At 42.8% G+C, this 22,462-nt stretch overlaps 1 protein-coding gene across 4 annotated transcripts in view; it reads right to left on the bottom strand.

The window, feature by feature from the left end:
• Positions 1–22,462, bottom strand: part of LOC106589029 (zinc finger protein 40) — a 127,475-nt gene that overhangs the window by 8,764 nt on the left and 96,249 nt on the right. For all 4 annotated transcript variants that reach the window (XM_045709768.2, XM_014178674.3, XM_014178672.3 and 1 more), the window contains 5 exons: positions 17,713–17,769; positions 6,298–12,113; positions 5,986–6,122; positions 5,693–5,868; positions 1,210–1,296 (listed from right to left, as the gene is read on the bottom strand). In XM_045709768.2, the coding sequence (XP_045565724.2) occupies positions 1,210–1,296; positions 5,693–5,868; positions 5,986–6,122; positions 6,298–12,113; positions 17,713–17,769 (6,273 nt within the window). The remainder of the gene's footprint in view (positions 1–1,209; positions 1,297–5,692; positions 5,869–5,985; positions 6,123–6,297; positions 12,114–17,712; positions 17,770–22,462) is intronic.

Here is a 22,462-nt window from a genome sequence, read left to right as displayed (position 1 = left end):
CGTTCTCTCTCTCTCTCATTCTCTCTCTCTCTCTCTCTCTTGTTCTGTCTCTTGTTCTGTCTCTCTCTCTCATTCTCTCTCTCTCTCTCTCGTTCTGTCTCTCTCTCTCTCGTTCTGTCTCTCTCTCTCTCTCGTTCTGTCTCTCTCTCTCTCGTTCTGTCTCTCTCTCTCGTTCTGTCTCTCTCTCTCGTTCTGTCTCTCTCTCTCGTTCTGTCTCTCGTTCTGTCTCTCGTTCTGTCTCTCTCTCTCTATTGATGTCTTCCTCTCTCACGCTCTTCTCCTTTCTCTCTCCTTCTTTCTACCTTTCTCCCTCTCCCTCTCTTCCTCTTTCTCCCGCTCTATCTATCATTATCTCTTCCTCTCTCTTCCTCTCCCTCCCGCTCTCCATTTGTGTAAAATTAGACACAGCAATTACCCCTCCCTAAATGCTGCCTGTGCATGCCGCCCACATGCCTCCCAGTAAAGAGGAGAACAAGCTGCATTTAGAATGTCTAATTAGGACCCTAGCAGTGACATCACAACACAGACCGTGACAGTTGGCATTTCATAGCGGTGTATAATCATTATCAGGACAACTATCAACAGGAATGTGGAAGGGTGATTCTGTTACTAGAGGCATTGGAGAGAGAAGTGTTGGATTCACCCGATGATGATACATTGGGCTTCTGTCCGAGCGCGAATGTGTCTGTGTGAGGCGTTATCCAGTTAAACATACTGTAAGGAGTCTGAAACCCACAGCGTCTCTTGATTTAAATCAGAATGACAAGGAAGACACGGAGTGTAACAACCACCTCTTAAACAAAAGCTGTTTTATAAACCTTCCTAATCAAATTCACATTTTGTGTTATAAACAAAGGCTTAAGTCTGAGTTAGTTAATCCCAGTGTAACTAGGGGATCTGTGTGGATTACGAGATCTGACACTGAAAGTGAAAGAAATCTAAAATATTACTACAAATCTGTGATATCCCTTTGACCTAAGAGGAATGCGTTTACTCCTGTTTGCTCATTGAGAGAGCTGATGAATTAGCTTCATAACAGTCATCCCAGCACATACGTCAGTACGCCTGTGTGTTTTACAGACCCTGTGGTGAATTCCCTTTAGAAAATAGGCAGAACAACTATGTATGTCTTTCCAGAACATAGGCCCCAACGTCAGTATGCCTGTGTGGTTTTACAGTACAGTGGGTCGATGCTGATATGAGACCTACCCGAGTCTTCTGCTTCCTGATCCTCCACACCCATTTCCAAACACTTCTTACTGTGTGCCTTGGACTTCATATGCTTGGTCAGATTCCCTGTGGGAAGAGATTCAAGTTTATTAGAAACATCAAAATAAAATAAAATACAATTGTATTTGTCACATGGGCCGAATACAACCGGGGTAGACTTTAGCAGTCAAATGCTTGCTGAGTAGCAGAGTAAAAAAAAATATATATATTTTATTTGTAAAAATGCCATAGCAACAATATAAAATGAGATGCTCTTTAGGGGCACTTTGAAATAAAAACCTAAAACCACATAGTAACCTACTTACCAATAAGGGGTTTATTTTAAAAACATTTTGGAAGGTTTGTTGAGGTGGGAGGGGCTTTCACAGCACAGGGGGAGGTTACGTAAGACTGAGAACACTTTGTGTCCCAAATGGCACCCTATTCCCTTTTTATAGTGCACTATTTTTGACTAGGGCCCATAGGACTCTGCTTAAAAGTAGTGCACTATGTAGGGACTAGAGCGCCATATGAGACAAAGGCCCGGTCTCTGGGCAGACTACATGTAATGGGTGAGTAAAGGGGACGTGGGATGATGGGCTGACACTGAGTAATGTTACTGTTCTGCAGGGTTTTGCGTGTGTAGCTGGAATGGTGAATCGTACTGTCTTTTATTAAGAGACGGAAAGAGACAAAGTCTTCAAAACGACCTAGATTCCGAACAGGAAAAAGATTAGAGCGAAACTCGGTTGAAATTAAAAAGCACCTTGAAATGTAGGAATTAAGTAATTAAGTGGAATATATGCCATCATTCTAAATGAACTATCCTTTAATTTCATTGAACAGTGCGTAAATTGGGCTCACAATGCGTGTTTCCTTGTCCAACAAAATATGCACAGTGTTTTCAGTGCATATCGCCTGCTGCTGCCGTCAGTTACTGGTAGACCATCAAACAAAAAGTAGCTGTCGAGTTAAAAATAATGTTCACGCTTTTTATTTTTTATTTAACTAGGCAAGCCAGTTAAGAACAAATTCTTATTTTCAATGACGGCCTAGGAACAGTGGGTTAACTGCCTTGTTCAGGGGAACAGTGGGTTAACTGCCTTGTTCAGGGGAACAGTGGGTTAACTGCCTTGTTCAGGGGAACTGTGGGTTAACTGCCTTGTTCAGGGGAACAGTGGGTTAACTGCCTTGTTCAGGGGAACAGTGGGTTAACTGCCTTGTTCAGGGGAACAGTGGGTTAACTGCCTTGTTCAGGGGAACTGTGGGTTAACTGCCTTGTTCAGGGGAACAGTGGGTTAACTGCCTTGTTCAGGGGAACTGTGGGTTAACTGCCTTGTTCAGGGGAACTGTGGGTTAACTGCCTTGTTCAGGGGAACAGTGGGTTAACTGCCTTGTTCAGGGGAACAGTGGGTTAACTGCCTTGTTCAGGGGAACAGTGGGTTAACTGCCTTGTTCGAGGGGAACTGTGGGTTAACTGCCTTGTTCGAGGGGAACTGTGGGTTAACTGCCTTGTTCAGGGGAACAGTGGGTTAACTGCCTTGTTCAGGGGAACAGTGGGTTAACTGCCTTGTTCAGGGGAACAGTGGGTTAACTGCCTTGTTCAGGGGAACAGTGGGTTAACTGCCTTGTTCAGGGGAACTGTGGGTTAACTGCCTTGTTCAGGGGAACAGTGGGTTAACTGCCTTGTTCAGGGGAACAGTGGGTTAACTGCCTTGTTCAGGGGAACAGTGGGTTAACTGCCTTGTTCAGGGGAACTGTGGGTTAACTGCCTTGTTTAGGGGAACAGTGGGTTAACTGCCTTGTTCAGGGGAACTGTGGGTTAACTGCCTTGTTCAGGGGCAGAACCACAGATTTTTATCCTTGTCAGCTCGGGGATTCGATCTTGCAACCTTTCGGTTAACTAGTCCAATGCTCTAACCACTAGGCTACCTGCCGCCCACTTCACATTAAGATATACAGTATATTATACCTTACATTTATAAAGGTTTATAAGTAGTTTATAATAGATTTTCAGATATTACTGATTTATAAATCTGTAATAGATAGCTTTAAGGCATTAGTTATTGTAAACCAAAAGGTATATACCGTAAGGTGTAAATTAAGGCAGGGGTGAAAGTAAGACGACACACGGTCCGGGACGGCGTCCCGGCAAAAGTAATAGTAGTGGGTAAGCCGTACCGATAGGCTCACGTTCTATCACAATTACAACATGCCCAAAAAATGATAGGTAATTACACTATTATTTAAACAGTACTGCATGTCAGACACATGAACAACTAGCTAATTGACTGGAAACCCGGTGGAATACGCGTGGACAACAGTGGATGCATCAATTCAGGCTACAGGTGTAGGGCTAATGACAATCGCAGAATATCATCACAATGTCTCTTTCCATTCATCAAATTGCGAGTGCACAGTGCACTGTTGTGATTTGAATGCTGAAATTATTTTGTGAGTGGACGAATGAGCAAAGGGTAGCCTACAGGAGCACTATTGTCAAACAATCACTTAACAATCAGATGAAAACATCATGACTGGTTGTGTTTCTGCCACATTAAAAGGCATAGGCAGCGGGTCCATAAGGCTAGGGAAAGCTTTCCCTAAAGTAAATGGAATTACATTTCCAAAAGTATATAGCCTAATTAGCTTACTCCTGTCAATGAAGAAATAAATAAAACATTCAAAATAGGCTACTACCTCAGAAAGCATGATTTGGTCACAGAGGACCATTAGCTTCTTTAAAAAAAAAAAAAAAAAAGTGGATTGTTTTAAATCGCATAGCCTAGTCAGAAGGGCCTGCAATTTGGGCAGAGCGCGCTGCAAATACCAAATAGATGATCGTTGAGTTGCGACTGTCAGTGAAAAGCAGACAGATGCAGCCAGGCATATCGCAATATTTAAAAATACAAATCACGAAAAAACTGTTTGGAAAGCAAATGGCCATTTGCTGTAAAGAGATGACAATGAAAAGACTCTCAATCTGTCTTTTAGTTATCAAAATTCGTAACTTAATTGAGCGAACAGTAGCCTATCTTATTGGTGCCAGTGGAGAACATCGGCCATATCCTCGATGAGTGTGCATAGTCACTGTCTTTTTCATTGGATCAGTGCCACTTTTGTTAGTTTTTGGAATATAATTTCCTCCTCCAGGTTAGATGGACGTCATATTGTATTTGTGTCTCCTCTTTCCGTAGGCCGATTATATGGATTAGACTAAATCGTTTTTATTGATCTGTTTGTCAGTGTCAGCAGAGTAGGCTACCCTGTCATTTTTGTAGTATAAAAAAAAGAAATGTGTGCGCACACTTGGGTGTCCTGTACCGGTAAGAAATCACATCTACTTTCTTTCACCACTGCATTAATGTATAATATAAACTGGGTGGTTAAAACCCTGAATGCTGATTGGCTGACAGTCGTGGTATATCAGACCGTATACCACCAGTATGACAAAACATTTATTTTTACTGCTCTAATTACATTGGAAACCAGTTTATAATAGCAATAAGGCACCTCTGGGGTTTGCGTTGTGTCTAAGAACAGCCCTTAGCCATGGTATATTTGCAACATACCACACTCCCTCGGGCCTTATTGCTTAAATATGTATATATATATATATATATATATATATATATACACACACAAAAGTATGTGGACACCCATTTAAATTAGTGGATTCGGGTTTCCATGGCTGAGCAGCCGCACACAAGCCTAAGATCACCACGCGCAATGCCAAGCGTCGGCTGGAGTGGTGCAAAGCTTGCCGCCATTGGACTCTGGAGCAGTGGAAATGCGTTCTCTGGAGTGATGAATCACGCTTCACCATCTGGCAGTCTGACGGACGAATCTGGGTTTGGCGGATACCAGGACACCTGCTCCAATGCATAGTGCCAACTGTAAAGTTTGGAGGAGGAGGAATAATGGTCTGGAGCTGTAATTCATTGTTAGGGCTAGGTCCCTTAGTTCCAGTGAAAAGACATCTAAACGCTACAGCATACAATGACATTACAGACGATTCTGTGCTTCCAACTTTGTGGTACCAGTTTGGGGAAGGCCCTTTCCTGTTTCAACATGACAATGCCCCCATTCACGAAGCGAGGTCCATACAGAAATAGTTGGTCGAGATCTTTGCGGAAAAACTTGACTGACCTGCACAGAGCCCTGACCTCAACCCCATTGAACACCTTTGGGATGAATTAAGACACCGACTGCAAGCCAGGCCTAATCGCCCAACATCAGTACCTGACTTCACGGATGCTCTTGTGTCTGAATGGAAGCAAGTCCCCACAGCAATGTTCCAACATCTAGTGGAAAGCCTTCCCAGAAGAGTGGAGGCTGTTATAGCAGCAAAGAAGGGACCAACTCCATATTAAAGCCCATGATTTTGGAATGAGATGTCCACATACTTTTGGTCATGTACTGTAACAGCTATTGATGAATTTATTATAAACCAGACCATGCTACTGCTGCCGTCAGCACTGACCTTTAGTCTTGAAGGAGAAGTTGCAGTGGGTGCAATGGTAGGGCCGTACGTCAGAGTGGGTGCGGATGTGTTTACGGAGCATGCTGGGCTTCTTGCAGCGGATCCCACACTCCTCACAGATGTATTTACCACGACCCCGCCCACGCACGTACACATACTCTTCGTTAGATTTGAATCTGCACGGTTGACAGAAGAGGTGAGAAATAATCATTGTATAAACCAAACAACTCAAATCCTTAAATTATTGAATCACATAAATGTGAAATATTTTTCAATATGGCTGGGATACATACCCTCCATCAAATATCTTGACTCTCCGTGGCTCTTGTTTGGATGAGGAAGAATCCTTGTCTGATTCACTGCTCACCTGAGTCTCAGGTTTCACTTTGCTGTTATTCTCAGTTGTTAGAGACTTCTGATGCTTCAGGACCTAGGAAGTAAGTTGATTTGAGAAAATAGCTAAGCACAAGAAAAGAAAAGATAATGTGATAACAAGGCCCCTTCACAAATTTCCATCATTAAATTATGGATCAAATTGATTGGATTAAGGATTAGAACATTTAACACTGATAATTATACAAATAAATGTGCAAAATGGTTGTAACCTTAGGCATGACGTCTTTCAGCTTGCTTGAATAGGCCAAGATGTCTGATTTCATACTTGTCGTTATGGCCTCTGTGTAGTGTATTTTCTTTGAGTTCTGCTTGGAGTTGAAGAGAGACATCACCACCTTGGTGGGCAGGCCCAGTGGGTGGGGTTTGTTGGGGCTCACTGCCCAGGTGGAGTAGGCCGAGATCTTCTGGTCCATCTGGGGAACATGCAGAGGCTTCCTCTTCATCAGGTAACACCAGGTGAAGGTTGTGGTAGTTTTCAGGCTGGGGAAAGACAGGCGGTGGCTGTCTCGTGTGTTGACCACAGATACAGATGAGGCCAGTTTCACCTGTCCATGGAAAGTCGAAGGTCTAATGGGACACTTGGCAGGGGGCCATTTCTGTTCCTCGCTCTTGTCTTGAGGCTTCAGGCAGGCGTTCGCTGGCACGGAGGAGACGTGACTTCCTGGAGCAGTGGTTAATGCAAAGCTTGACTGTAATTGAGCAACTACAGTAGATGGTTCATCCTGTCCGGGGCTTTCAGGTGTCATAGTCTTGCGGTTATTAGGAGTCTGGGCGTTCTTTTCATCCTCTGGTTTCTCGTATTGCAGTGGAGGAGCCACAGTTTCAATGGGACTGTCTGCTGATTCAGTGGTGCACACCTGACGGACTAGCATTAGCTTCCGTTGCCTAGTCACCTCTGCCATGTTGGAGTTCAGGTAGTTGACGGACCTGCCGTCAGTGAGGCATGCAGCACCATGTTCATCCTTTGCTCGCTTCTGATGTTTTTCCATGGCGATGTCCAAGCTATTGGCAGGGGAGAGCATTCTCTTGCTTGAGGCAATGGGCTCCTGTTGTGGACAGAGGGTCACAGCTGCCATTTTCTGGGTGCAGTGTAAGGAGCCCAGGGAGGGAGCTATTTGAGTTTCACCAAAATGGCTCTGGGTATTGGAAACTAAATTGCGTTTTACTTGAAGGCCAGCAGATGCTGGAGGCCTGTCCTTGTTCATATCTGGTACGGTCTTTGTGTCCGTATCTACAACATGAAGGTTGTAGAGGCTGCCTTTAATGGCCACAGAAGAAGGGTGCATCAGCTCATGGGTTATCAGGATCTGTGGCAATTGGGGAGCACCTGGCTGGGTTTGAGAAGTTCGGTTGTTTTGTAGGCCTATAGGCAATACTATCGACTGTGTCTTATTCCCTACAATCTGATGACACGGTTGTGCCACATAGACATTGTGGAGAACATCTGAAGACTTTGACACACTTTGCATCCGGTTGGCAATGGGTATTGTTAAGACGGGCAAGGTTGTCTGAGTACCCTGTGTGGAGGAGTATGTTTTGCTTGATCTCAGAGCAGGACACCGCAGTTGGTACTTGGGCACAAAGCTTTTCTTGTCTTGAGAGTCAGCAGACTTGCTCTGAGCATCTTCTTGGCTGATCACGACATTAACTGCAGATTGCTGTAGATTTTGGCATGTCTGAACCCTCGATGTTAGGTGCCAAGGGTGTGGAAGACCATGAACTTGAGGCAGTTGACTTTGGCTGCCCAGGTTAATGCTTTGCACTATTTTGTCGTTGTGCTGCAGGAGAGTTTCTCCAGAATGCAAAATAAAAGGTTGGGCAATGGGAGGATTGTTGGCAGTCTGTTGCATCTGTTGAGGCCTCTGCTGAGATATAGAGATTACAGTGGGGAGCCTCTGGACAGCGATAGCATGATTCCCAACATGTTGCTGACTCTCCGGCCCAATCTTTAAAGACATCTGGCGAACCAGTGGCCCCCTTCGCCTTTCAATGAGAGGTACATGCGGAGACAAGGAGGTTTGAGCACTCTTTCGCAGTTCCAATGGTGACATTGACCTGTCGGGTGGCAGAGACCTGCTGGGAGACCCAATGCCACAGTCGAAGGACTTGCTGCGATAGTCGCAAGAGATCTCCACTGAGGGTTGAGTGCAACTGATCTGTTCTGAGGCAGCACGTCTCATCATTCCAGGGACCCCTAGGGTGTTGAAGGCTATTGGTAGCCCTTGAAGCTCACCGATTTTGTTGACACATTCTCCTCTGGAGGGGCTCTCGGACCTGAATGGCTCGTCCCAGTCGAAGGAGGCTGATACGCTGGAACATCTTGAGAGGCTACTGTCCCTGCTGAGGCTTCGAGACAGTGAGGACTCGAAGCTGGATTCTCCAGAGGAGTGCTCCATCTGAGCCAGACGGATTCTCTTCTTCTTGGGTGGAAGCTTCTCTGTGGGTAGCTTGGACAGGCTCTCGCTCCTCTGGGGCCAGTTGAATGTATCTGCTGCCTTTTCCCCTTGCTCAGTGCTATGACCGTCATGCTCACGATCAGGTTCCTCTGTGACCAGGATTTCAGGAATGTTGTTCTGGCGAACCAGGCGAGACTGCTGGACAGCAGCGCAGCTCTCAGTCACTGCTGCTAATGTGCGGTCAACACGGTTTTCCATCCCTCCCTGGTTGGCACATTTAGGTATGGACATCTTTTCATGATAGCTCTCTAATGAAAGATTGGCTGTAGCGTCTGCCTTAGTTTTTCCTGTGCTATGGCCATCTTTGTCCAGGAAATCAACAGGAGAGGCTCTGTCAATAGGTTCAGAGATCTCAAATGAATTGGGCCTGCTTAGAGAGTTGGTATGTCTGATAACTGATGTACCGCTGCCTTGCCTCTGTAGGTCGCCTCTTTCTTTACCAGAGGTGTTAACCTGGGTTTCTCTGATCGGTGACAGTCTTGATTCTGTTGCATCTGTAACTCCTGCTATTAGCAGAATTTGAGGTATTTGCGGTGGGTTGCTTTTAGGCAGTAGATCAACCTTGATAGCGTGCTGAGAAAATGTCTGACCTGAACTGGCTGTTGATAGTTGGCAAGAATCAAAACTAACAGAGCATGGGGGATTAGTGTCAGTTGGTGATTGGTCATCATCGTCACCAACACTCTTCATTTTCCTTCTTTTTCTAATTGATTGCTGTTGGTCCATTATGCCTGAAATACCTGTTGTTCTGGGGACTAATGGCTGCTGCATGCCACGCTGAAAAACATCCAGCTCAGTCTCTCTGACAGACATCAGCTTGTTTTTCGGACCATGAAGTTCTGAACAATAGAATTTCTTGTGATTTTCAAAGTTTTCTAGTTTTCGGTATCGGTTACGACAGGTCTCACACTCATACATTGTGCCTTTGCTCTGCTGAGGCTTTCGGTTTGGGTCTTGTGCATGCTCAAAAGACCTGCTCCTTTGCATTGTCACAGTGGAAACGCTAGAACCATGGTAACCTTCATCCATGGAACGGACTGCGGTAAGGACCTCACTTGTGGAGAAATGTTCCACTGCTACTTGCCGTACAAGGGTACGAGAATGTATTGCTGGATTTGGGGTAGAGGGAGCAGATGAAAACACATCATCGTTTAAGGAACTCATTTTTTCATCAAAAGACTGGCAGATCCGTAGTATGTGGGGTTGTTGGGTAACGTTTGGTGGGAGACCCGAGTGCCCTGGAGTTGTGGGCATAGAATTACTTCTTGTTATTGGTAAACAGTCCATCGGTGGATACTGATTAGGTACAGACAATAGCAATACTGGCTTAGAGTTTTCTGTGGGGGTGAATGGGGACTTGGGTATGTCTGAGCTGGAACTTGACCTTCTCGCCATTGGCTTAAGGTCAAACTGAAAAGAGTCTTTAAATATATAAGATTTGGGGGAGTCTATGCTACCTCTCCTGGAAAGAGAAGTCCTTCTTGGTTTGACACTGTCCAGCTGTTTGTCGTCAACCACTGCCTCATTGTCTGATATTAACTTTGAGATCCGCTCCTCGAGAGAGAGTGCCTTTGTTACTAATGGTGGACGCATTTGTCCTTGCACAACATGTGGCTTCTCCATGGAAGCCACATTCATAACAGTGGCAACCACTGCAGGGAGATTAGGAAGTGCATTTTTGGTGACATCCATGTCTGTTGGTGGGGTTAGCTTTACAAAGGGACTCGGGGGACTCATGGCCTGGTCTGCGCTTTCAGAACGTGAGAAATACCCAGAGTCAGTGCTGCCTAAACTGCGGGGACTAAGCAGACACTTGCCCTGCTGCTGCTGAGAAAAGTCTGTGGCCTGCTGCCTTTGAAGCTGACCATGTCCGCCTCCTGGTGGGGACCTACACTGTTGATCCTCATCCTCACTTCCTGCATCCTGCAGGGTGATTGTGCAATCCACCTCTTTCAAGGACGACAGGACGGTGATGCTGGATCTTAGATGTGCCGTTTGGAAGTCCCTTTGCCTTTGGGCAGTAGCCTGCTCAGGGGTAGAGTCTGCAACTCTTGGACTGTCTGCCCGTTGAGGCAAGACATTAACAGGATAGACGACTACTTTCGGGAGGCCAGCTGTCCCTTTGGACTCGTAGCTCCTCTGACTCGTCGTTGGTTTAAGCGTTTCGAAAACAGCCGATAGGTCCCCTGTATCCCCATGGTTGCCTTGTGTTGTGCCTGCACTCTGCAAACTGCTCTCAGAGAATGCTGCAACACTACTTTGTGACGAGTCAGGGTCCAGCTCCGCTGTGCTACTTTCCTCGTCACTGTCCCCGCTTTCCTCTACATCTGAATGTGTTCCGGGTGCTTTGTCAGACTCCACGGAGAGGGACCCAGTTCCAGAGTCGGAACGTGCCACAAGCCCCAGTTTTATTGCGTGAGCATGGGATTTCTTATGCTTGTACAGATTGCTCTTGGTCTTGAATGAGAAGCCACATGTAACACATGGGTAGGGACGTTCTCCTGTGTGGGACCTGATGTGCTTGAGGAGCACACTGGGCTTTGCACATGGTCGACTGCAGTATTCACACACATACTTCCCCTGCTTCTTAGGCTTCTGGTGCTTTGGGGAGATGCTACACATCTGTTCAAGACCAAAGTTCACAACTGTGGCCATATGGACTGGGTTGTAACCAGGTGTAACAGGGACTTGAATGGTACTGGGGACACTGGCAGATAGGGACTGGCATGTGTGGACCACCGGTGGCTGGCTCTTGGGTAAGGAATTGGAGCCAGATGGAACAGGTGCATGAGTATGGGCAGCAGAGGGCCCAGTACTGAAGCTCATTTGTAGGACAGGCTTTTCCCGGTTGCTGAAATACTGTGTAGCATGCTGTGAATTCTGCAAGGGAGTAGCCTGGGTAGAGGCCTGCACGGTGGTGAGGCTCTCTTGTTTATTTACAAAGTAAGATTGCATATGGCCAGGCTGAGTTTGGAGTCCAAAATGTTCAGCTGGCATAGCATTCAATTCACTAATAAACTGGGCAGAAAGAGTTTGACTTGGTTTTCCAACAGATGTGACTGGAAAATGTGTGTTTCTTTCTGCCAAGGAGCTGAAGTCCGGTTCCATAGCCTTGAGCAAGACCTCAAGTGGAGCACTGGCGTGGTAAGTAGATTCACCTTCACATCCAGTTTCGCCGCTCTTACGGTCCTTGAGCTGCTCAGATTCCCCAACACCAGAGGCAGACCCCTCTTTACCACTGACCGGATCAAGAGACTGTGGCTTTGAGGAAGACACTTCCCTCTGCTTCAGTCTATCATTGTCAATGGATGATGTCAGTCCCTCAGAGGATTCAGCAACAGGCTGAATGTTCTCCGTATCTCTGTTCCGGCTTGGTGAGCTGGCAGGGTTTCGAGAGGGGCTGTCGGGATTGGAGCAGGAGTTCGCAGCCTCCTTGGACGAGGTCTTGGACTGCAAGGGCTTCTTCACAGGAGATTTGGGTATTTTCTTGAGCTGGTTCTCTGTCACAACCTTTTTCCTCTTCAGTCCCTTTATGTTATCTGCACTTGTTCGACCACCCTCACTGATCCCTGTGAAGCAAACAAAAAGATCATATTATTTCAATATGAATGTTAATTTAAAACCTTACGATAAAGTTTATAGTTTCTGCAAAAATAAAAATACTCCCATATGCTATGAGGATCTTCACTGAGAATAGATATGATTCACTGCATTGAGATTCACCAACCAGATAAAAATCTGGTTTTGGTCTGTGTTAGAATAATTCACCCTGCCAACTGTGCTACCAAGCATCAGTTTCTTGATCAATTGGAAGTGAAGTTAGTTACATAACACTCCTCAATGCATGGATTTCCTCTCACATTTTTCTGACAGTTTCAATCCAAATAATGTTGTGTCGCAGGCATATTCCTAGTTTATTTTTATCCTGCACAAAATATTCAGAACATGATAATCAATTAGGGTATTTCACAAAATAAAACAAATCATCATCACCACCACAGCAATGTTTACATAACCAGTTGCATTAAGTATCCGTCTTTCTACCAGAAAGATAAATGTCTGTACTCTACCTGTGCATCAGTGTTTTTAAGGCTAGCAGCAAATCACTGTCGGTCGTTCAGTAAAACCTCTGTCCTCAACACCAACTCTAGCCAAGCTTTACCGCTCGCTGCCTTTTGTTTCTAACAGCTCAACAGATGAGGCTTTGTGTTTTGGGCTCTGGAAGTTCTCCTCAGCCGCGCTAGCTGTGTGTCTGCAGAGCTTGAAGTTCTCCTCAGCCGCGCTAGCTGTGTGTCTGCAGATCTCGAAGTTCTCCTCAGCCGCGCTAGCTGTGTGTCTGCAGAGCTCTGGAAGTTCTCCTCAGCTGCGCTAGCTGTGTGTCTGTAGCCACTGAGGCCCACGCATCAATACAGTATGTTTAAAACCGTCTCTCTCTCTCTCTCTCTCTCCCTCTTCGTTTTTCCCAGTCTTTTTCAAAACATCCCTCACCATTTTTCCCTTTCATTATGATGTGGTGGATTAGTTGAGGATAGATGAATAAAAGCATACTGATCTCCAATATTTACCTTTATGCAATGGTAATGTAAACACATTACATATGCATACATGGCCATGTACTGTTATAATCTCCACCCGGCACAGCCAGAAGAGGACTGGCCACCCCTCATAGCCTGGTTCCTGTCTAGGTTTCTTCCTAGGTTCCTGCCTTTCTAGGGAGTTTTTTCTAGCCACCGTGCTTCTACACCTGCATTGCTTGCTGTTTGGGGTTTTAGGCTGGGTTTCTGTACAGCACTTTGAGATATCAGCTGATGTAAAAAGGGCTTTATAAATACATTTGATTGAAATTTGATTGATACATTAAATAGGTAGTGCATGTGTGTTGTTATAGTACACAGATGTAGTCAGTAATGAAGTCAATCCCTCATTGCACTTAAAGAATCAATATTACCAGCGCTAATTAGTAGCATGTCATATGAATACATAACATCGAATACAGTCAGGGAAACAACAGGTGTATTTCATTACTACATAACTCAGTGAAATTGCAGCTCTTCACCTGTGGGTGTGCTGTCAGTCTGTTACCCAACAAAATAAAGAATCTACTGTTCAAACCAGACACACCCATCGAGGGCTGTCCCAGAACCTCTAAACCTGGCCTTGTGGTCTAAGTGACATACGGTTACCCCGGCATGATTTCATGGCTTTAAGAAAGGTATTTCCCCCATTACCCACAAATGACGTCAAGATTCCTATTAGTCCCTGACATCCTGATATATATTGGCCCTAAGTTACATTTGGTCTTATAAATTAATGAGCTTATAAATCACTTATCTGCACTTGTGATAAATGTGCTTTATTACCAACCATATTTAAGCTGAAATTAACTAGACAGGAATGTTACTGGGAATACTATAATAGTCATATATATTATTATATAAATATCTCCTAATATAGAATGGCTGTGAGTTAGAATGCAAGGGGGAAAATGACTGAAAGTCAAGGAAGATCAGTGGCCATTCAGAAGTTAAGAAAAGGTGTGTCATAGCATCCTAGTATAGCAACACCTATTGATAGAGTAAAGCTGCTTTTAACAGTGGGGATTAACCTGTGATTGACAGGCCAGGTGACATCATCAGCTGGTGTATTTGGAGAGGGGATTTAGGTATTCTATATATTGTTGGTTCCGAATCCTCTCCCTTCAACACATAACCCCAACCAACCTCATTCGAAAGGGAGAAACAGTCAGAGCAAGCTTACAGCTTACACAGTCTATAAATAAAGTTGGGTGTTTCTGAGATTCATGTGAGATGAGGTAAGGAGTGGTTCATCCTAGTTCTCAGGGTACTGTCGAATCAGGTAAGCCGAGGGTTGGGTTCAGAGCTAACCCTGTCCACCATCACGTCATGTCCTTTACAAGAACTGTTACATCACAGAACACTTCATTAGCAGGTCAGAAAATAGCTCTCTCACAGGGGGCCATTTCCAGCATTGAAAAAGCACTGCCTTCTGATCTATGGTAAAACCTGGAAGACTAGGCTTTTCTACAACTGTATCCCATACAGCACCCTATTCCCTATATAGTGCACTACTTTTGACCAGATCCGTATAGGCCCTGGTCGAAAGTAGTGCACTAAAAAAAGGGAATAGGGTGCCATGTGGGACACATACTGTGTAGGGGGATCAGGGGGATTTAAATGGGATAGAGGAAATACCGGAAACCCTCCAAGTCTAGTAATCTCCTTGGCATACTCACACTGAGCTTCCTAGCTAAGGAACACAGCCTTACAGACTTCAAGGCAGGCAGGAGAAAATATTTAGACTATGGTAATGTCCCAAATAGCACACTATTCCCTATATAGCCCACTACTTTTGACCAGAGTCCCATTAGTCCTGGTGGGCAAAAGTAGTGCACTACATAGGGAATAGGGTGCCATTGGGGTTGCACACTACATCCACTAGTTCAAAGAAACTGGACCAAAGGACCATCTGACCAGTACATCTCTCTGTTTGTCTACCGTTAGCATAACCACTCAAGTAAAATGAGTGACTGTGACTGACCAATTAAAATGTTTGTTGCATTCATAATACAGAAAACAAGAAAACGTTGAATTGACTGATGTAGGGTACATACAGTGCATTGGGAAAGTATTCAGACCCCTTGATTTGTTTCACATTTTGTTATGTTACAACCTTAACCTAAAATGGATTAAATATTTTTTTTTACTAATCAATCTACACACAATATCTCATAATGACAAAGCGATAAAAGGTTTTTGGTAATTTTTGAAAATGTATTAAAAATAAAAAAATCAGCAATACCTTATTTACATAATTATTCAGACCCTTTGCTATGAGACTTGAAATTGAGCTCAGGTACATCCTGTTTCCATTAATCATCCTTGAGATGTTTCTATAACTTGATTGGAGTCCACCTGTGGTAAATCAAAATTATTGGACATGATTTGGAAAGGCACACACCTGTCTATATAAGGTCCCACAGTTGACAGCACATGTCAGAGCAAAAACCAAGCCATGAGGTCGAAGGAATTGTCCACAGAGCTCCGAGACAGGATTGTGTCGAGGAACAGATCTGGGGAAGGGTACCAAAAACATGTCTGTAGCATTGCAGGTCCCCAAGAACACAGTGGCCTCCATCATTCTTAAATAGAAGAAGTTTGGAACCACCAAGACTCTTCCGAGAGCTGGCCACCCGGCCAAACAGAGGGAGGTGACCAAGAACCTGATGGTAACTCTGACAGAGTTCCATAGTTCCTCTGTGGCAATAGGAGAATCTTCCAGAAGGACAACCATCTCTGCAGCATTCCACCAATCAGGCCTTTACAGTAGAGTGGCCAGACAGAAGCCATTCTTCAGTAAAAGACACATGACAGCCCGCTTGGAGTTTGCCAAAAGGCACCTAAAGGACTCTCAAACCATGAGAAACACGATTCTATGGCCTGAATGCCAAGCTTCATGTCTGGAGGAAACCTGGCACCATCCCTATGGTGAAGCATGGTGGTGGCAGCATCATGCTGTGGGGATGTTTTTCAGCGGCAGCGACTGGGAGAGTAGTCAGGATCGAGGGCAAGATGAACAGAGAAAAGTACAGAGAGATCCTTGATGAAAACCTGCTCCAGAGCACTCAAGACCTCAGACTGGGGCCCGAAGGTTCACCTTCCAACAGGACAACGACCCTAAGCACACAGCCAAGACAACGCAGGAGTGGCTTCAGGACAAGTCTCTGAATGTCCTTGAGTGGTCCAGCCAGAGCTCGGACTTGAACCCGATCTAACATCTCTGGAGCGAAATAGCTGAGCAGCAACGCTCCCCTTCCAATCTGACAGAGCGTGAGAGGATCGGCAGAGAAGAATGACAGAAACTCCCCAAATACAGGTGTGACAAGCTTGTAGCGTCATACCCAAGAAGACTCAATGTTGTAATCGCTGCCAAAGTACTGAGTAAAAGGGTCTGAATACTTACGTAAATGTGATATTTCCATTTTTTTTTTTTATTTGGAATACATTTTCAAACATGTCTGAAGACCTGTTTTCGCTTTGTCAATATGGGGTATTGTGTGTAGATTGATGAGGATACTTTCTCAATTTTAGAATAAGGCTGTAATGTAACAAAATGCGGAAAAAGGGAAGGGGTCTGAATACTTTCAGAATGCACTGTAGACTGATGTTCGGTACATTGATGTGCTGCGTGTCATTATAGGCTACTGTTTATCACACGTATTTAGGCTACTGTATATCACATGTATTTAGGCTACTGTATATCACATGTATTTAGGCTACTGTATATCACATGTATTTAGGCTACTGTATATCACATGTATTTAGGCTACTGTTTATCACATGTATTTAGGCTACAAATACTTTGTCCTATTAAGAAGTAAAAAATACACTTTCGGTGTTTTCCCACAGAACACTGGCAATTTGCAGGGGTACGTAAAAATGGCACAGTAAGTTCTTTATAAAACACTGAGTTACTGTGAGTAGTATGTAAAACTGGCACAGTACGTTCTTCATAAAAAAATGAGTTACTGTGAGTACAAGAGGAAAATAAATCCCCCTCACATACACTTAGTCTGTTCAAAGTGAAATCATTCCATTAATAACCTTTGAATGCTACTCATTGATAAGCATTTAAAAAAATATATATCACTTTTTCTCCACAATTTCTTGATATCCAATTGATAGTTACAGTCTTGTCCCATCGCTGCAACCCCCGTACGGACTCAGGAGAGGCGAAGGTCAAGAGCCATGCGTCCTCCGAAACATGACCTGCCAAGACACACTGCTTCTTGACACACTGAGCGCATAACCTGGAAGCCAGCCTCACCGATGGATCAGAGGAAACACCGTACCACTGGCGACCGTGTCAGCGTGCATGCGCCCAGCCCAACACAGGAGTCGCTAGAGTGTGATGGGACAAGGACATCCCGGCCGGCCAAACCCCCCCCCCCCCAACCCGGAAGACACTGGGCCAATTGTGCGCCGCCTCATGGGTCTCCCGGTCACGACCGGCTGCGACACAGCCCAGAATCAAACCCGGGTCTGTAGTGACGCCTCAAGCACTGCGATGCAGTGCCTTAGACCGCTGCGCCAGTTGGGAGGTCCATTGATAAGGAATATTACCTTTCTGTGCACTGGAGAGGAATATTACCTTTCTGTGCACTGGCTTTGGGATCTTTCAGTTCTTTCTGTGCTTCTTCGATTTTATCTGCAACACACAAAAAAAAGGAGAAACGTTGGTTTCCAGCACAGAGAAACAAATCATAGGGACACAAGGCAAATTACCCAGAGGCAATGTAGAAAGGAACTACTAAAACTGAGGATGCTTCCCACACGGGTGTTGTTTTAATTCTACTATAGAACCAGACATTCTTCCATGGCAAATGGAGGACAATGGAGAAAACCATCAGTATGATGGCACAGCACTTAGGGCTAAGACACACATAGGATACATCCCAAATGGCACCCTATTCCCTACATAGTGCATCACTTTTGACCTATAGGACCTGGTCAGAAATAGTGCACTACAGAGGGAATAGGGCGGTATTTGCTACACATGCAGTGTTGAGAAAAAAAATCCTTCATCAATTCCACAGCATATGCATGATAAATGGTAGGGGGCAAACAAATTAATGTGGTGTTCTAATTTAACTCTAATTATCGTTAAGATGGGCTTCGAAGGCGATCTACAGGTAACTGCCCCCCCCCCCCCCCCCCAAAATGAAACACCAACAGAAATGGTCTTAATAGGGCGCCAGCACGGGCCGCCAGAACAGCTTCAATGAGCCTTGGCATAGATTCTACAAGTGTCTGGAACTCTGTTGGAGGGATGTGACATCATTCTTCCACCAGAAATTCCACCATTTGGTGTTTTGTTGATGGAAAACGCTGTCTCAGGCTCTGCTCCAGAATCTCCCCTAGGTGTTCAGGTGGGTTGAGATCTGGTGGCTGAGACACACAAGAGATAAGCAGCAGATCTTGATGAGATGTAATTTGAAGTAATTGGAGCACCCTATCACGGCACAGAAAAAACAGCAGCAGGATCGCACAATGATTTTCAGGAAGTTGAACCAACTTGTGGTGCAGGAGGGACGGCTGAAGTTCAGGAACAAACTATAATTAGCAGTAGGCCTTTTGCCTATTAGACCTACGACTACGTGATATAACTATTAGTAGGTTATAGTCTATTAGACCTACGACTACGTGATATAACTATTAGTAGGTTATAGTCTATTAGACCTACGACTACGTGATATAACTATTAGTAGGTTATAGTCTATTAGACCTACGACTACGTGATATAACTATTAGTAGGTTATAGTCTATTAGACCTACGACTACGTGATATAACTATTAGTAGGTTATAGTCTATTAGCCCTACGACTACGTGATATAACTATTAGTAGGTTATAGTCTATTAGACCTACGACTACGTGATATAACTATTAGTAGGTTATAGTCTATTAGACCTATGACTACGTGATATAACTATTAGTAGGTTATAGTCTATTAGACCTACGACTACGTGATATAACTATTAGTAGGTTATAGTCTATTAGACCTATGACTACGTGATATAACTATTAGTAGGTTATAGTCTATTAGACCTACGACTACGTGATATAACTATTAGTAGGTTATAGTCTATTAGACCTACGACTACGTGATATAACTATTAGTAGGTTATAGTCTATTAGACATACGACTACGTGATATAACTATTAGTAGGTTATAGTCTATTAGACCTACGACTACGTGATATAACTATTAGTAGGTTATAGTCTATTAGACCTACGACTACGTGATATAACTATTAGTAGGTTATAGTCTATTAGACCTACGACTACGTGATATAACTATTAGTAGGTTATAGTCTATTAGACGACTACGTGATGTAACTATTAGTAGGTTATAGTCTATTAGACCTACGACTACGTGATATAACTATTAGTAGGTTATAGTCTATTAGACCTACGACTACATGATATAACTATTAGTAGGTTATAGTCTATTAGACCTACGACTACGTGATATAACTATTAGTAGGTTATAGTCTATTAGACCTACGACTACGTGATATAACTATTAGTAGGTTATAGTCTATTAGACCTACGACTACGTGATATAACTATTAGTAGGTTATAGTCTATTAGACCTACGACTACGTGATATAACTATTAGTAGGTTATAGTCTATTAGACCTACGACTACGTGATATAACTATTAGTAGGTTATAGTCTATTAGACCTACGACTACGTGATATAACTATTAGTAGGTTATAGTCTATTAGACCTACGACTACGTGATATAACTATTAGTAGGTTATAGTCTATTAGACCTACGACTACGTGATATAACTATTAGTAGGTTATAGTCTATTAGACCTACGACTACGTGATATAACTATTAGTAGGTTATAGTCTATTAGACCTACGACTACGTGAATTAACTATTAGTAGGTTATAGTCTATTAGACCTATGACTACGTGATATAACTATTAGTAGGTTATAGTCTATTAGACCTACGACTACGTGATATAACTATTAGTAGGTTATAGTCTATTAGACCTATGACTACGTGATATAACTATTAGTAGGTTATAGTCTATTAGACCTACGACTACGTGATATAACTATTAGTAGGTTATAGTCTATTAGACGACTACGTGATAACTATTAGTAGGTTATAGTCTATTAGACGACTACGTGATATAACTATTAGTAGGTTATAGTCTATTAGACCTACGACTACATGATATAACTATTAGTAGGTTATAGTCTATTAGACCTACGACTACGTGATATAACTATTAGTAGGTTATAGTCTATTAGACCTACGACTACATGATATAACTATTAGTAGGTTATAGTCTATTAGACCTACGACTACGTGATATAACTATTAGTAGGATATAGTCTATTAGACCTACGACTACGTGATATAACTATTAGTAGGTTATAGTCTATTAGATCTACGACTACGTGATATAACTATTAGTAGGTTATAGTCTATTAAATCTACGACTACGTGATATAACTATTAGTAGGTTATAGTCTATTAGACCTACGACTACGTGATATAACTATTAGTAGGTTATAGTCTATTAGCCCTACGACTACGTGATATAACTATTAGTAGGTTATAGTCTATTAGACGACTACGTGATATAACTATTAGTAGGTTATAGTCTATTAGACGACTACGTGATATAACTATTAGTAGGTTATAGTCTATTAGACCTAAGACTACGTGATATAACTATTAGTAGCTTATAGTCTATTAGACCTACGACTACGTAATATAACTATTAGTAGGTTATAGTCTATTAGACGACTACGTGATATAACTATTAGTAGGTTATAGTCTATTAGACGACTACGTGATATAACTATTAGCAGGTTATAGTCTATTAGCCCTACGACTATGTGATATAACTATTAGTAGGTTATAGTCTATTAGACCTACGACTACGTGATATAACTATTAGTAGGTTATAGTCTATTAGACCTACGACTACGTGATATAACTATTAGTAGGTTATAGTCTATTGGACGACTACGTGATATAACTATTAGTAGGTTATAGTCTATTAGACGACTACGTGATATAACTATTAGTAGGTTATAGTCTATTAGACCTACGACTACGTGATATAACTATTAGTAGGTTATAGTCTATTAGACGACTACGTGATAACTATTAGTAGGTTATAGTCTATTAGACGACTACGTGATATAACTATTAATAGGTTATAGTCTATTAGACCTACGACTATGTGATACAACTATTAGTAGGTTATAGTCTATTAGACCTATGACTACGTGATATAACTATTAGTAGGTTATAGTCTATTAGCCCTACGACTACGTGATATAACTATTAGTAGGTTATAGTCTATTAGACATACGACTACGTGATATAACTATTAGTAGGTTATAGTCTATTAGACCTACGACTACGTGATATAACTATTAGTAGGTTATAGTCTATTAGACCTACGACTACGTGATATAACTATTAGTAGGTTATAGTCTATTAGACCTACGACTACGTGATATAACTATTAGTAGGTTATAGTCTATTAGACCCGACTACGTGATATAACTATTAGTAGGTTATAGTCTATTAGACCTACGACTACGTGATATAACTATTAGTAGGTTATAGTCTATTAGACCTACGACTACGTGATATAACTATTAGTAGGTTATAGTCTATTAGACCTACGACTACGTGATATAACTATTAGTAGGTTATAGTCTATTAGACCTACGACTACGTGATATAACTATTAGTAGGTTATAGTCTATTAGACGACTACGTGATATAACTATTAGTAGGTTATAGTCTATTACCGACGACTACGTGATATAACTATTAGTAGGTTATAGTCTATTAGCCCTACGACTACGTGATATAACTATTAGTAGGTTATAGTCTATTAGACGACTACGTGATATAACTATTAGTAGGTTATAGTCTATTAGACCTACGACTACGTGATATAACTATTAGTAGGTTATAGTCTATTAGACCTACGACTACGTGATATAACTATTAGTAGGTTATAGTCTATTAGACCTACGAATACGTGATATAACTATTAGTAGGTTATAGTCTATTAGACCTACGACTACGTGATATAACTATTAGTAGGTTATAGTCTATTAGCCCTATGACTACGTGATATAACTATTAGTAGATTATAGTCTATTAGACGACTACGTGATATAACTATTAGTAGGTTATAGTCTATTAGATCTAAGACTACGTGATATAACTATTAGTAGGTTATAGTCTATTAGACCTACGACTACGTGATATAACTATTAGTAGGTTATAGTCTATTAGACCTACGACTACGTGATATAACTATTAGTAGGTTATAGTCTATTAGAT

The sequence above is a fragment of the Salmo salar genome, chromosome 27 (assembly GCF_965601325.2).
Source record: "Salmo salar chromosome 27, fSalSal1, whole genome shotgun sequence".
NCBI lineage: Eukaryota > Metazoa > Chordata > Actinopteri > Salmoniformes > Salmonidae > Salmo > Salmo salar.
The sequence above is the reverse complement of the archived record's forward strand: the minus strand, read 5'-3'. Positions and strand labels throughout refer to the sequence as shown.